The sequence below is a fragment of the Motacilla alba genome, chromosome 3, assembly GCF_015832195.1.
Source record: "Motacilla alba alba isolate MOTALB_02 chromosome 3, Motacilla_alba_V1.0_pri, whole genome shotgun sequence".
Lineage (NCBI taxonomy): Eukaryota > Metazoa > Chordata > Aves > Passeriformes > Motacillidae > Motacilla > Motacilla alba.
Genome location: NC_052018.1, coordinates 104,294,663 through 104,311,832, shown reverse-complemented (window position 1 = coordinate 104,311,832; position 17,170 = coordinate 104,294,663). Strand labels below are relative to the sequence as shown.

General features: G+C 43.6%; 1 protein-coding gene across 2 annotated transcripts in view; it reads right to left on the bottom strand.

Annotated features, from left to right (window-relative positions):
* Positions 1-602: 602 nt before the first annotated feature.
* SYNDIG1 (synapse differentiation inducing 1) overlaps positions 603-17,170 on the bottom strand; it is a 49,934-nt gene continuing 33,366 nt past the window's right edge. For both annotated transcript variants that reach the window (XM_038133593.1, XM_038133592.1), the window contains exon 4: positions 603-2,386. In XM_038133593.1, the coding sequence (XP_037989521.1) occupies positions 2,228-2,386 (159 nt within the window). In that variant the 3' untranslated portion in view covers positions 603-2,227. The remainder of the gene's footprint in view (positions 2,387-17,170) is intronic.

Sequence of the window (17,170 nt, the reverse complement as noted above, 5' to 3'; positions counted from 1 at the left end):
GATCATCAGGCAGAGTCTTCAGCAATAAGATTGGTTTTAAAATTACATTACTATTATTGTTGTTAGGCTTGCTTAATGACCTTACACTACCTGTATTTGCTTTCTAATTTTTTTTTTGAACTCCAGACATACTTCAAATCAAGGCTAGGAAATAATAGCTCCTTTCCCTTTAAGGGAATAATCAGTGGGTTTTTATTCAATACCATGTACTCCACAGCTCAGGCTTTATGAGAAAAACTGACTGATTTCCCACAAATCATGCATAATACATACGCAGAAGAGACTGGGAGTACATTTCCAGTCTCCAGGCTTAGCTTGTAGCCCAACATTTGACATCTAATGTGAGTGGAATCCCTATCTGAGGCAGGGGGGTTAGATCTAAATGATTTTTAAGCTCCCATCCCACTGAAATCATTCTATGGTTCTGTGAATCCAATGCCAAAAAACCTGTCAGTGACTACAACAGGCTTTTGGGTCCAGGGACAGCACGAGATGCTGCATACAAGCACCTCTCGAGGGAGCTGGACTGGGTGTCCTGGGCCAAGTTTCACTCAGTCTAAACCTTCACATCCACCCCAAAAAAAGTGTCACACAAAGCACCAGTAGCTGTATACCATGTGTTTTAATAAACCGTATAGCTACCAGAAAAATAGGATTGCATGTGTTTGTTCTTCCCCCCACAAAACAAAAGAAGTCAAATTCAAACCAAAATAATGAAACCTAAAACAAGAGAAAAAAACTGTCCCAGAGCAAAGATGACACGCAATACAGAGTTGGAGGAAAACATCTTTGATGACATCCTTGTTTAAAGAAATCATGTTTGGAAAACACGAGGCAGTTGAATAATAAAATGGTCATTGATTTGATTGGTTTTCCCCTCTCTGTGTATATATATATATATATATATATATGTAGCTACATATATATGTCTATGCTGTTATACCCTGGGATGGGACGAAGTGGTTAGACAAAAAAATAGTTGAGTGCAGGGAAATCTGTAAGACAAAAAAACAATTGAGTGTGGGGAGCAAGTAAAGAAGAAAATAAATGTATCATTTCAGTCAGTGAAGGAAAGACAAGGTTCAATTCCCCTACAATTTACCACTGCTCTGCTTATTGGGGAAATGGCTTGTCTCTCCATGGCTATGCCATGTCCCTGATGCACAGCTGAGCTGTGAGCTTCTGATCTGAGTGGTATTCACTGGTCTGTGTATGAGCAGGACCCCAGAAATGTATGAAGCATTCCTTTCTCTGGTTAATTCCCATGCTTTACCGTGATTTTTTTTTTTTTTTAATTAAAAACTTATTAGTGTTTCAGTTTGCGTTTTTCCCCAGGTTTCTCGCACTGACTGCTGTGCAGGTCTCCACGGCAAGGTGGAGCAGCCCAGATGAGCAATAATGCCACAGTAAAGTGCTGTTATCACAATGTGACTGGATGGAGGAATTAATTTTACAACGGGTCTCACATTACTTCAGAATTGTACTCTGTCTGCAGAGCCGAGTCATGCAGTTGTAACCTCAGCTGTTCTTCGCTGAGTGGGCCTGTGGGGCACACCTTAATCCAAAATCAAGGAAAGGAAGTAAAAATGTTTTTAATTTCCTTTTCTCCTTCCATGGAAACCTACCCCCAACAAGAAGAGTAGGCAATACCACTCTACACTGAGGTGTCTGATTCACTCAGGCAAATGAGTCCTGCATTCAAAAGACAAAACAAGCCATGTTCTTCCCCTTGTTTTTATATTGCTCTTTCAGCTGTCCGTGCTTTCCCAGATCTCAGTGCCGTGCTTAACAAGCAAATTAAGCACAAGCTCATGCTGGCTGCAAAGTTCAGGTGACCAAGAAGGTAATAAGAGAACAGCTCAGTTTGCCAGATGCTTGTAAACACCATATTGAAAAGAAGGCAAAGGCAAAACACCCTTCTCCACACTTTCCCCGTCTTCCTTCCTTTCATTTTTTCTTCTTTTCATTCTTTGTCTCTCTTTTGCTCTTTCTTTCCCTTTTTTGTACAGGGGTTGATGAAGATAAGCAAGACTTGTGCATCACAAATGGCAGAACTTCCCCCAGCCCCTCCAGCTTCCCACCCTACAACAATGCACAAGCCCATCTCATCTCGTACCTGCCCCCTCAAAAGTGTTAGTCTGTTTTTGGAAAACCACGCAGTGTGATGTGCTGGGGACTCCTGCAGTGCAGGAGCCGGGTTGGCTGGTTCTTCCCCCTTTCCTGAGGCTCATAGATGGTTGTTTTTTGACAGGTAGGCAATAAGAGCCACAGCTACCCCGACGTAGATGCCAGTTCCGATTGTGATGGACAGGACAGCCAGGAAGAGAGCTCGCCGGGAGCTGGAGCTTGCGTGGTGGAAATCCCCCTTGGCTACTGCTTTGTTTGTCTGCAAGAGATACAAAAACAATAACGCCATAGAGTTATTTGTTTTACCTGGTGAAATAAAGGTGTGACTCTAATTTCTTGGCTGAAACAGGATCCTGGGATGTGACAGGTTAACCTGGTGGGCAATAAGACATTTTTTAGTCAAATGAGGTCATTTGCACAATTGAGACGGTGATAGAACCAGCAGTGTCTCAAAGGAGGGTGTCATTTTTATAGACCTTGGTGTGGTATCAAGCAGGGACACCTGGCAGGCAGTAAGAGATCTGTCAGCTACAAGACAGGCCATGTATAAGCAAATGAGCTCCTTAAGTTCCTAGACATTCTTTGTTCCCTCATTACAACGAGTGAGGAATCCTCAACGTTTTAATTGTATGTGTCCACAAATGATCGATGAGCTGGGACACTTTCTTCTTCAGAGCCATCTATTACTCTATTTTTGTCTTTGTTTTTTTGTTTGGTTGGTTGGTTTTTTGGTTGGTTTTTTGTTTGTTTGTTTGTGGTTTTTATTTTATGTTTTTGCTACTCAGACTGATCTGCAGCAGCCAAATGACAAGCTTCCACACATTTAAAAAAACCCAAAAACTCTTTGGCCCTTCTGTCAATGACTTTATTAGGAGAACTGTCTCTTCTCATTCATCAGCCTAATTTTTTAAGCATAATGCTTTATGAATATTTCAGGCAGAAACAATATCAAACAATACAGGCAAGGCAGCAGGCTGGAGCAAGCTGTTTCAAAGCAGCAAGATAGAAATAACGCAGGTTTACACACCTGCTGTCATGTGCTTTGGTTTAGCTGGGGAAAGCATCCTACTCACTCTGCAAAGCCTCTCTGCAGGGTAACCAAAGATTTCATGATCTTCTTGTCTGGAACCAGCATAGACTCAAAAGATTCCTTCTTAAAAAAATGACAGAGCCTTTTGGGGTCATGTTCGGGCCTCTTAAAAGTGTTGGCAAGGAAAGCAGAAAAAGCTTTTGAAAGAGCTGGTTCTTCAGCTCCCCTCAGAGACTTTCCTCATGCACCTGCTGCCCATCACAGAACCAGTCTGGATCTGGAAGGTTGCTGTTTACTGAAGCTGGACTGAGGTAAATGCCCAGCAATGAATGTAACAGAACTTTTGCGTAAAGCAAGGCTCGACCCCCCCAAAATAAAGGGAAAGTTTAAAAATTATAGAACATTTTCAAATTGGCATTTCTGAAATGTCACTTTATGTAACGGAAAAATCTGCAACATTTGGGTTGACCTCTTTTAAATGAAACTTTGCAAAGCTTGAAACCAGCATTTCTTCGCCTAAAAATAGATGGGAAGTCAAAGGGAAAAGAAACCATTAGTCAAAATGTCAAATAATCTGAAAACTTGACAGTATATCTTGATTGCTTCAATAGAATAGGTTGGATTTACCAAAAATAATGAGTTGGAAGACCCAAAAGGATTCAGAAGGCTGATTTTTCAAATACTAGTAGCCTTTTTCCTGATAGGATCTTCAGCATAGCAACAACCCTGCTCAAAAAGAACAGGGTTTTTTTCCTTGATGAACCCTTTGAGGACAGCCCTGACCTTTGTGAAAGGATTGGATCTACGGTGAAAACCCAGTTTCTTGCTAAAATGTTCACCCAGCCAAAACCTGATATCTTGTATTAGTCATGTGCTGCCATGAAGTTTTTGAATTATGCAGCTCCAGACATTATGATAAAAAGTGATTTTGCTTGGGGAACACACCCGCGCCTTCACAGAAATTCTAGTTTCCAACAAATTACCTAACCTGAGCACATTTTTTCCTCATAACTGAATGCATATTTTGTAATTTATGAGAATTAAATCCCTCCTATATGGAATGTAGACTGCATTGGTAAGGGCATATAGGAAGGACAATCTTATAGTTCTCCTTTATTCCGGTAAAAAAGATTTACATTGAGATGGAGAAACCAACCACACAGAAACCAGCTTTAGTCCGTGAAAGAGTAATCTGAAGTAATTTGCTTAGTAATAAGAAAATTCTTTGATACTATTGCCTAATTAGCAAAACCTTCACATTACTACTCAATGTCATTATATGAAAATGACAGCATTTCTGCAGGTTTAAGTTAAAAGGATCTGAAAATACTTACCAAACAAAGTGCAACTAAGGCCAAAAGTAATAGTTTAGTGTTTAGTAAACAATTAACAGATTTTCTTGATTTTCCTTTTTTTTTTTTTTTTTTTTTTTTTAACAGGGATCAGCTCTTTGGTGGTTTTGGTCACTTTGAGAAAGTCCCAAAGTCACTTGGCTTTGGGGTGAATCTAACCAATCTCTTTTCATACCTGACAAAAAGAAATTACATCCTGCTGAGTTTTCCATGAGAGATGTCTGTGCTTTGGCAAAATCCATGAGGTCGAGAAATGTCTTGTGTAGATCAGACAGCCAAATCACACCCAGCTTTCCCACAACTTTTTCATCAACATGTGTTTCAGAGAACAGTGTAGCCGAGACTGGTGCAAGAATGAAGAGCCAAATGCTCTATCAACAAGAGTTAAATTCACTACAGACTCATCAAGCTACACCAGGTATCTCAACCTTTTGTAATGCATTTGAAAGTTGCTGCAAAATTTATTGTTCTTCCTGAAAAAAATTGTGTTATCTGTGGAGTTTTATAGTACTTCTGTCCACTCACTTCTTCTCTCCCCTGGCAAGGCTGTGGCTGGCACCCAGATGATGGATACAACAACTTAAAGCAGCTCTTGGATAGGAGCAGGGGGCACAGGCTGTGATGAAGGTTGGGTGCTACAAGGCTGAAAACAGGGATTTTTGCAAATGCCAGCCACCAATCAATCTTCTCTTTAGAGGCTTTGAAAGTAAGCCAGAAAAGTGAGGAAGGGCGGGGGAAGAAGGGGTAAGGAGGTCTGGAAGTATTATCTTCTTTTTTTTAACTAAAATGATGAATGTCTTTTTAAGAAACACTTTCAAGGAACTTCCCTGGAGGTTCAAGTTGAGCTTCTGCAGACCAGATTCAGGGTGTCTCTGGGCTGCAGGTTTTACAGGCCGAGAGAAGATGAATAATGTACCTCCAAGCTGCAAGGCTAAAACATTCTGCTGCATCCCACAGTGACTCATATATCATACTCGCAAAATACCTTCTGGTACGCAGTATCTGCAAACAAGAAACACACTGATCACAGTCATTAATCCTGCCTCATCTCCCCGAGGCTGGAGAGCAGGATTGGCTCCATGCAGGAAGAGAAGAGATTATCCCGACCCCTTTGGTCAGATGGTGAAAGGATTTCTTTTCACTTCATGGGAACAAAGAGCCAGAAAGGCCAGGGATGCACAGGCTCCATGCAGCCACTAGCCAGATTCTGAGTTTTACTTCTTCAAGTGACATGCAAAAAAAAAAATGGCACAGAATGAGAAGCAGCTCATACAGATGACGCTTTTGCTCCTGTATCTTCTATCTTTCTTCTAGTCAAACACTCTGCCTCCTCTTTTTAACTTGCCTAAACTTGTACTTCTGCTGATCTCCAGTTTTGGGGCAGTAATCCCACCTTCAGGCTTACATCACTTATTTCCACTGATGGTGAGAAAAAGACTCCAGTGTCTTTGCTAAAGACACGGATGGGTAAAGGGTGAAGTCAGGATCTGGCTCTGGACCTTGACAATGCCAGCAGGGAGGTGCCAGTCAGCTGGGGAAAGCATGGGGCTGTCAGACACTCAGCACAGGGACTGGGACATGGCAGGATGGTTTTCAGTCCTGTGGAGAGCATCAAAGGGTCTATGCAGTCCAACCAAACAGCTCCACAGGCAGAAATTATGAACTAAATGAAGGACAAATTGTTCTTTGCTCTTCCAGGTATTTGGAAATTCCATTATGCCTATGGTATAATGGAAAGTTCAGCCTGTGGTGGGGAAGACCTCTTCCAGAATTTTCTGTAATTTCAGCTGGAAGGAAGGCCCAGGGAATGGACATGAGTCTCAAACAGACCTTCTCCATCTGGAACTTACTGAGGAAACAATGGGGAGCAGGTGTCACCTGAAATGCAGGTACTTCCAAACAGATCCAAACAATTTAAGTCCCTCTGTAGTTTAATCTGACCTTTCTTCATCCAACCTTTCAAGTGGCATTTCCTGCATTGTGAGCACCTCCTTCTTTCCCCTGCAATACCATGTTAACCTCCAGCCTTTACAATTTCCTGCCAAGCTCCTGAACAGTGTTGTGGCAGGTGAAAAGCAGGGGCCTGAGAAATGGAACTTCTACTGCCACCAAATTAAATGATGCTGAGTTGGTAGAAGGAGATACACTGGGAAGAATATTTATCTCTGGAAAACCCATGAAAGGTTCAAGAGAATAGAGTGTGAATGAGGGGATGAGGGTGTAAATGAAGACCAGCATAAGTCTGTCTCTTTTTCATGTTCAACTTCCATAAAATCTGTGTTTCAGCCAGTGGACCATTTTGGTGTCAAAGAATTTTGCTGGAAATTGAAAATATGGCATAGGCAAAGGCATGGTTCAGCCCCTGGCTGGTGTTGCCTGTGGCATTTGATTGTCTCTGAGTAGAGATAAAACTACAAACGTTGGGAACAGCAGGCATAAAAGACCTGAATGAGCAGAATGCAGAGAGATGGTTTTAGACAAGCTCCACAGCAACAGCTGTTCATTTGATTGCACTGGAGAGAATGAGACCTCAGCCTGAGATACAAAGGCAGTTCTCTTTTCCTGGCATATACAGGAATTTAGATGTTTATGGTAAAGAAGATGATTTTGCCCTTCCAGTTTGCTTCTAGCCATCAAGCAGATGTTTTTTGATGAAAGAGAAGAAAATTTGCAAAAGATGACAGGTGGGAAGCCCAGTTTACACATAAAAATTCAGAGACTTACAAGTCCTTGCTGTTGTACAAAGTTTTGCAAGGTGTTATTCACAAACTGCTTACAAACAAATATGCCTGCAAAAAGTCTCCTCTCCATTTCACAAGGAAAGGCAGGGCTTTTAGAACCCTGTGATGACTTTGTTAGGGGCCCTGCTGAAGGCCCTGCTAGAGGGAGGTTCTGGGAAAAGCTGCATTCATCTTTGTACCTCCAACTTGTTATCTAAGGTTGGTGCAGGGAGCAGATTCTCTTCGTCCTGATCCAAACCTACTGCTCCTCCCTGCAGTATGTCCCCAGTACCAAATGAGAGGGAACCTGCCTGATGCCTTGTGGGAGGGGTTTTTGGTTTGGATTTTTGGTTTGGTTTTGGGGTTTTTTTTTGTTTGCTTGGTTGGTTGGTTTGTTATGTTTTTTGGTTTTGTTTTTTTGGGTGGGTTTTTTTTTGTTGTGTTGTTGTTGTTGTTGTCGGTTTTGTTGCTGTTTGTTTTTGTTGTTGTCGGGGGTCTTTTGGGTTTTTTCTTTTTCCTGTGGTTGCTTTTATCTGTCTCTGGTCCTCTTCTTCATTTGTGATGTCAGCGTGTGCTTTACATTCATAACAATGTCTCTTCCCTCCAGCATGAGTCACACAGCACGGGAAAGGGTGGAGGATGCTGCTCACTGCTGCCAGAGAAGATCTCAGTCCTCGATCCTCACCTCCCACCCTGGGAAGAGGCAAGAATGATGGGAGTTTCTGCCTTGGGCACCCTGAGCCACATTTTGGCAAAGAACAAGGGAAAGACAACAGGCACAGTTTTAAAACTGCCTCTGGGGTGGTTTCTCCTCCTGACAGGAAGAGATTTGATCAGAGAATTAGTTCATCAATTTCCTCACTCACAGGTGTCCCTTCAGAGCTAAAACTAAATCTCTGGGAATTCTAAAGCCCCTTAGTAATGATAGTAATTACTAATGCATAGTAATGATTTTTGAGATAAGACTAAGAACTCTGGAGGTAAGATTCACTCATTTGTTGATCACAGTAGCTTTCCCAGCTACTTTTTTTGGTATTACAACAACCCATGATTTCCCTGTGTGTATTCTGTGTCACGCTTTATCTACTCCCAATTTCATGTGTTGAGGGCTTTCAGAACAGCACTTTCTGAACCGCTATTGGCAGAAACTGGTTTCCTTAGGAGAGTTTGTTTTTTGCCAGCACAAGTGGTGAGTACCACACCAGTTGTATGGAATTGTCCCTGGAGAGGTGTTCCTGGGAGTTCCTGCCAGACCAGCCTGCAAAGTCTGCAGCTCCTGTGATCCTCACTGATGTGGTTTCATTTTTCTAGGAAGGAGATCCATCCCGAGCTATTTCCTGAGAGGCATTTTGTAATTCAATATGTTAACTAAAAGTGTAAGAAGTTATCAGGCACTGTGGGCTCTGCAGCACCTGACAGTGAATGTGAGGTAACTTATTCATCTTCCCTTCTGTTTACCTTGTGTGAACTCAGCTTTTCAAAAGAGTCACCAAAGATTGAAAGATGAAGATTATCTCTTTCATAGGAAAGCTTTTTTCCCCTTTCCATTCCTCTACTTACTCAAACTCCACAAAAAACCAACAATGGGGAAAAAAAACCCAATTTTTTTTTTCTTACATTTTTGTTTACTTTATAACATAATCCTCTTTTCTCCCTCTCTCCTGGAGACGCAGCACAAGTGATGCAACTGGCTTTAGCAGGCAGGCACAAAGAGCTTCATGACCAGAGGGGTGATTAACAGGGAACAATAACCATACTCCATGGATTGTGTTGAGTGGGATACGAGAAAAAATGCCTGACAAAAAAGTATTGAGAAAAAATCGTTCTTGGGTTCCCAGCACTTTTAATCCACCAGAAAAAAAAAAAAAATAATTCTAAGGGCAAGGTGAGCCACAGGCTGTGAGTGATTTAACCATCTCTGCACTAGGCCAGAATATTTAGTCAATTTGCTTTATAACTGGAGAGAGCACCAGCTAATTAAGAGCCTGATGATCCTGCAGCACTCTTGCCAGGCAAGCAACTTCAGCAGGGATACATCCCACTTAGAGTCCTGTCTGAATTAACATTAGCAGGCTGCCTTCAATTGCCCTGTGGCCAGGTGTAAGGACATGACACAGTTCCATGTCTCCCAGCACTGCCAAGGCCACAGAAGGAACTTGCCATGAGATAAGTCACCATGGTGGCAACTTGAAATAAGCACAGGTGGCAGAAATTTGTCACACGCCTGAGGGTGTGTTTGATTAGGACAAAATTTCCCCTTGTGGCATGATGTCAGCAAGGAAGCAACTGCTGGTGCACACATCACCTTAAAGGATGGGAATGGCATCTGTACTCTTTGGATACAAAGAACTTGGACTGCACAAAGGTGGAATCCCAAGAAAAACAACTCTCTGGGGCCTTCCCCCCCCCACCAAGAAGGGTGAAGAAGGACCAACAGGATGCTTCTGGATCCACAGGTGGTGATTACCTTTTGCTTGATCTCTCTCACCCCCTCATCTTTTTTATTTCTTTCTATCTCTCTTCCTCACATTTACTTTTAATGAAAATCTGTATTACTGTATTATTGACTTTGGCATGTGGTAGTAACTGCACATTAACTCAACCAGGGGCATCTCTCACCCACTGGATCACAACACTTGGAAAAGCTGGAAACTTTATCCAAAGGTCTGAGACCAAATTCTCCTTTGGATACAATGGAAGAATTAATGGGTTTTTTTTGAAGTGGCTACAAAATGGGGCTCAATATCACATTGTTTCTGAGCTTGCAAGATACTCTAGAGATAGATCTTTGTCTTTCACACACTTCTCGCTGGAAAAATCCTGCAAGGAAAGGTGGAGGCCTCAGCAAACTCAGGCTTCTAAAACGTATGTGGATTCCACTAAACTTCTATTTTAACATCAATTAGAGAGAAATCTAACTAAATCACAGGATCACTAGGATACAGAAAGTGTCTACACAGAATATTTGCTGGTTTAATTGTATTGCTTTAAGATGCAAATCAGCTTGAACTGAGCTTTTTGTATCAGCCAGCTCTGCCATACATCACTTTGCAGGGTATGAACAAGGCTCTTTTTCCTTGCAGAGAAAGACTTTGGTTTTGAAAAGATGCAAGGAGCTTTACTAATGTGTGTCAAGAAGAAAGTGACTCAGTTAATCTAGATCTGGTGTTAGAAGGCTGCATTTGACATAGCAGAAAACACTGAAGATAGGTGATGATAGGAGACAGATAAATAGCAGGAAGCCCTAAATTCAACTTCAGAAAACTCCTGGTGGTCTGAAGTTCCCCAGGGCAAGTAGGAAGTGCCAAGCTTGGCACCACAAAGCCCAGTCCACAAAAAAAAAAGTAGGATCCCAGGAGCTTCAGTTCCTTCTGTTCATATCCACAGCCATTCCCTAACAGGGGCAGCACCTGCCTGCTCTCAGTCAGCATTTTCCTGCCTCCTGACTTTGGCTGCCAGCCAGACAACAGCAGCAAACACAGCTGAGTGTCTGGAAATCCGTGTTTCAGGTGTCTCAAAGCTCTGGGATTCCTCCCGAGCAGCAACAGAAAACAACCCTGGACAAAACTGTCTCTTTCTTGCAGACACTTAGGTGGTTGGGTTTTTTTATTTCAAATATTTAATGTGTTATCTTTCTCTTCTGATTAAAATGATTAACGTTTCCTTCCCACATAAAACAAAATGTCTGGATTTTGTCAATTAATTTAATTGCATTAAAAATACAACTGTGACATTCCAGAAGACAAAAACACAGAAGGAAGGTTTTAAAAGTTCTAGAGGAGAAGAAAAGAAGAAGAGGGAGATCTTTTAATAATTTTAAGTCTAACTATATTGAAGATTAATCAGAGATAAAGGCAAGGAGCCGAGATGAAAACTTTAATTTCTTTCTGACCAAGAGCAGAAGACACGGTAAAAAAATATGTTGAACACAAATGTATACCATCAGAATTCCTTTTTAATTATGGAAATTATTTTAGGAGTTTCTATACATAATTTTGAACTATTTCTTGCTGCTACTGAGCTTTTCTGTGTGTTTATATATATATATATATATATATATATATACATTAACTAAACCTTGCATATGAAAAGTTTCTTTCCAATTGAAAAAAAGCATTCCTCTGTTCTGCTTGAAAATGTATTGATAGGGTATGATAAAATATTTCCAAAATATTTCAGGACACCTTCTGATACAATAAATTTCTCAAAGAAACTCTTTTCTGAAATGCTGTATATATATTTATGCACACAAAGTCTTAACAAATCAACAAGAATTTGGTGCATAAATTCCTATTTGGGTGTTTAAGCATTCCATTTTTAATTGCTTTTTAGTAGTCAACACATTTTTCTTCTGCATAATTGTGACCCTACTGAGGAATCAACTCCTCTTGTTGAGGCTGGGAGGTTTAAGTGATTAAACTCCAGGGAAGAGATGTTCTGGACCTAGGGGATATTTTGTCTCTGCTGCTGACTGCAGACTTGAGGATGTACTTTGGAAAACACAGAGCTGAGAAGGGAGACACTAAGGAAATTATTCCTGTCCAGGATGCTCATTCTGTGGGGGAGACCTGGTAATCGCATTACTTAGTGTGGTCACTGCAGTACAAAGAAAATATCTGGCATCCTTCCTGCCTAGTCTCCAAAACCATCCTTGGATGAGGAAAGAAAGAATTAGGAGAAAAAAATGTTCCGTAAGACAGGCACCATTCCCAGACACCCATCAGCACCTCCCAGTGCCAGCAGCACTGGCTGCAGAAACTGGAGCACGTGTTCTGGAATCTCTGGGTTCAGCTCTGTACTCAGCACAGGAAGACTCAACAAGATCCCATTTCTCACAATGGGAAAATTTCACCAGCTGACCTGGAGCAATTCATTGCCATGCGTCACCACCGCCGTTGGCATGGAAGTGGAAGGTCTAACCTTGTGTTAAGCTGTCAGCACCCTGAAATTACTGCTCTGCCTTTTCTATGACTCAGCAACTGCAAGACAAGAACTCCATGTTCTCCAGCAGAAACACATCCCAGAGCTGTCATGCCAGCAGATACCAGCCCCTAATCTCTTGTAAACAAAAGCCCTCCCTCCTACTACTGCAGCACTCAGAGGCGGGCACTGCTGGGTCTCAATGGGCAGGGTTTGCACGAGTGTGGGTGTCATTCAAGGAGATTTATCTCTTCCCCCACAGAAGAGCTGAGTTGTAGGTGTGCAGAAGACAGTCGGGTGTGCAGCTGCAAGGAGTCCAATAGCACCAAGAGCCAGCCAGGAGGGCTTTGCTCATCCTTGCACTGCACAGCGAGCAGGGCAGAAAGATGGTGATAAATCAGGGCAGTTCTCCAGAAATGAGGCTGTTGAAGAGTGAGTCACCTGCCCGAGTTCAAAGAACAGCTTCTCCCAACAGTTTGTCTGCCTGCATCACAGGGAGAGCAGAGAGACCCCCCCCTCAACTGCAGGGCAAACAGAAAAAGAGTAAATGAGGGAACCCTGCAGGTCTTGTAGCACAGAGGAGGTTTAAGTTCCATGATTTCATTAATATCTTTCTAATGTGCCTCCATCGTGCCTGAGACAGCTTCTATTCTTGACCTCAGGAGGAAAGCAAACTGCCTTGAGGCATGGATCTCCAAGGATTCTCTAACTCTGGTGCTCCTGTTGTCCAGCATCTCAGCAATGCCTGCTGTAACCACCTCATGATATTGTTTTCTCCATGCAGCCTTGCTCCCTGAATCTCCTGTTGCTGTGCTTAGAGAAAGGAGTAGAATGAAGTAGTGCTGCAGCTCTTCCTACATTGGCACTCTGGGACCAGTTCATTTTTGTTTTCCAGGGTCCCAAGTCAGAATATTTGCTGCTTTGATCATTGCTGGTGGAAGAAAGAGGCCATCCCGGGGGTCTCTTCTCCCTTTAACAAACTGCTCCACAGGAGCAGAGTTTTTCCTCAGTGGAAACCCATTAGCACACAAACATAAGTCCTCATTGCCCAACAGGGAGGGCAGAGATTGCTAACAAGGATCTTTCTTTGTGCATCTCAGTAGTCATCAACAACCTGTTCAAGTTTTTTTTTATATAAAATTATTCCAGTGTATACAAACAAAACCATGAAGTCCGCTTATTTTCTCTTTCCCTCTTATTCTTTTGCATACATATAGGAAGTGTCTCCTCATCTGTGATTTAATTGGCCTGACTGTTTCTGCCAAAAGAAATGAATAACAGGAATCAAGAGCTCTGCTCTCCAGCCTGTCTGCTTGTCTAGCAGCAGGTGGGTCAAGCCTGAGCAGCAGCTGCTGCAGCTCCCTGTGTGCAGGGCTGTTTGTCTGTGTCCCTGCCTGCACATCCTGCATGGAGGGGATGGCTAGGGAGAGGCAGGAATGCACAAACACATTCCCTGCAGGAGCAGCCCGTCCATATGGTGCGCTGTGTGAAGAGGGATAAAAGCCTCGGCAGGACACCCTGGCTGAGCAGAGGATTCATCCTGGCAAATGCAAAGCTCAGGAATCAGTGCAGGCCCTGTCCTGATGGTGAAAGGATTTTGCTTCTTGTTATCCCATCCCTTTCTTTTAAGGGATGGGGAGCAGGGTGTACTTCCCTGGGCATCTGGCAGGATGACAGCATCTGGGAAGGAAATACTCTTCCACATGGAAGTCCCTTTATTAGGGCTGTCCCATGTCCAAGATCACTCCATCACATACAGGCAGGAGGAGGAGTGCTTCAAGTTTGCTTTTCCTGCAAAACCCAGCTGAAGACTCTCCTTCTTTGTTTAATACTGGATGGCACTTTTCCTGGCAGTGATCACATGCCACACTGCCACAGCAAAAATGTCCATCCATCAGCTGAGACACTGAAAGTGCACGAGTCATGGGCTTCACCTCAGCCTGGGGAAGGCTAGGAACCACTGTGCCTTAGGATACGACAGCTCACTGGATACATATCTTGGATTTGCTTGTGCCAGGGTTTTCCCAAGACCTCAGCCAGCTGGGAACAGATGGAAGGGGCAGTTGGTGCCAAGCTGCTTTTAAAATCCGCCTCCTGTGTGGGTTTCTAAGTAAGAGCACAGTACTGAAGGAAGATCTGCTCTGCCTCGGTGACAGAAGTGGTTCAGAGTAATTCTTACCTCTTGTGGAGCTAAACAGACCTGTCTGATTCACTCAGCTGCAGTTTTACACAAAAGGCTATGGAATATGGTGGGCCCCATCCACAGGTGCAGCAAGTCGAGCAGGGCGAGTCTGGATGCAAATATATCAACAGTGTGGATGCTTCACCTTCCACAGTGCAGATGTGGAGCTACTGAAGGAGAGTTACTCAGTGAGGCCCAAAACCTCTCCTGGTCTGATGTAACTCTTTCATTCATCCATCAGAAGATTTTAGCAGGAAGTCATACAAGTGGAAAAGGATTTGATGATTAATTATTTCAGAGTTTGCTTGTTTGCTTTTCCTTCCCCTTCCCTCTGTCTTTCCCTGTCATGTCTCCACCTCCCTGGGCTAATACATGTTTCATGACTGAAATACATCCTCTCCAAAAATTTTCCACTGAAATATTCATGAACAACAGTTTTAATTATTTGCTCAGTGCTTAATGACTTCATGGCAGCTACTCTGCCAGAGGCCTAAAACAACTGTCTGCCTCAATGACCAGCACTTTCTCATTGTTGTCCTCTTCTCCTTCTCTGTGTCTCACTTTTTTAAACTGTAAGTCCTCAGGGATGGGCTGAAGCATTTTTCTTAATATTTCCCAGGTCTTTGATTTGTAGAACTCCTAGGAAAATAGGGACCCTTTTCCTGGACAAGTGCTGGTGGCAGTAAAAAGACACAGATGTAATCAAGAGCATCTTAGTGACATGAAGACAACTGTCCACACTGCTCTCCTCCACTGGAAAATAGCCGAAGGCCCCAACACTTCTTGGAATAGGATACAAATGTTTTTACAGTGTGGCCCTTTGGGGACCTCTGCTGCCCTTCAGTTCAGAGAGGAGGTTCTCACAGTGGCAAGGATGCCAACCCCAAAAACACTCACAGGTAAAAATATATTGCACTTGTAATTACATTTTTATCTCCCTCTACAGAAAAGCTGTCTGCTGCTGGAGGAGACATTTCCTTGTTACAAAAGTAGTTATTCCTGCTCATTTGGAATGATTTCTTGGCTTATTGTGCCGAGCAGCAGCATCATAAGTACAACGTGCAGAGACAGGAAATCACTGTCCCAGGGCACAGCTCTGACGCTCCTGATGGCAGCAGTACTGCAGGACTCTGCCCCTGACCCCCTCAGCAAATGTCTCAGTGACATTTCCAACCTGCTGCTGAGACAGATTTAAGATGTGTTCTGCGGTGTCTGAGTGCTGGGGGCTGAAGAAAAGTATCCACTTGATGATACCCTTTCAGGAAATGTCAGCAAATATGTCCCACAGGCGAGCAGCAGCCAGAAAGAGGGCCTTCAAATGTCCAGAGACATCTGGGGTGATGGGGAAGGAGGGGAGTTCCAGGGAAGTGGAAGTTTTGAAGCCAGAAGGCCTCCTGACATCCCTGGGCGGTGGTGTGGAACAGCCACAACTGCTGGTGATTGTGGCAGCCCTGGGCAGCAGGGCAGATTGGCAGTGGTGTGCACTGAAGTTCTGTGTGGGACTCCAGAGTGGGCTGGATGTGGTGCTTCATCTCTTCTCTGTGCCATCTCCCCTCTTGGGCAGGACTGCAGATTGAAACTTCCTTCTCCAGCTCAGTGTTAGGCAGCATGCCAAAGAGCACTGGGAAGGGGAAAGGGGATGATAAGGAGAAAGGTAAGAGACCCTGGTGCAATGAAGAGTCAAGAATAAATAGCTGCAGAACTCAAGCAGCAATCTTTTGTGGCCTTTAACTCCTGTGGAATTTGAAATTTATTGTCATTTGTATGTTTTATTCAAAAATCTCCTCTTGGCAAATTCAACAGAACGTGAAGGTCTTCACAACACAGAGTGGGCTGGCAAGGGTGCTTTGATTCAGAAAAACATTGAAAACTTGGTCAGATCAGACTTGTACGCTGTTTTACAGCAACCTTCCCAATCCCATGAGAATGCCAGCACTGAGCCTTTATCTACAGCAACAGGGGCCAGTGTGCTGTCCTGCCCTTGCCTTGACACTGATTAATTGACCTATGTTTTGAACCAAATAATTTGTGTGAAGAACTGAAAAAATTGCAAGAGCAGTAGAAGAAGTGGCAGTGCTCCTGCCGGTGTCAGCTGATCCCCGTGCGGTGCGGAGGTGGCATTCGTGTTTTGCAAATGGGCCTGAGCTGCAGCTCTTCTCACAGCTAAGCTTCTTTTGAAACTTTCTGCAACAGCTTTTTTACACCCACCCACACAGAGAATGACACGCTCCCAGGGCTGCACGGGGAACTTAGCAACATTTTCCTGCTAGAAAGACACACAGGTAGCAACAGCAGCCAGATCTGAGGCTCCTCTCAGTGCCTGCACTGCCTTTTCTCCCCACCTTCCCCTCCACAACTGCAAGAACACTTTCATGCCTTGTTAGGGGTTTTGCTTCCAAGAACACGATCTGCCCTTTGCATCCATCATCTCATGCAAAGGCTCAGGGGCAAAGCAAGATCTCAGGTCACACAGCAGGGCCAAGGACAGCTTTGGGTCCCCCCATCCCCAGACTCGAGCCTGGGTGACCTGCTCTTCCTGTGGTTGGTATTCCACCATAAATGGGTGGAAATGAAGCTCTTGAGAGCAAGGACACTTGGTGATGAGGCACAACTGTAGCTGAGAGAGGATACAGATGTGGTAAAGCACCAGCCTGACCTGCGCTGGGGTTTGTCCATGTCCTTAGTGTGCAGTGGCATGGAGAGTTTCTCAAGTTCCTCCCATGAACACAGAGGTGAGGACATCCTCCCACAGCAGACAAAGGGAGAGACAGGACCAGCGTGCACCAACCCCTTTAAGAGGTCTGGATAATTGTGGCTCAAAAACCCCATAGCATTCCCC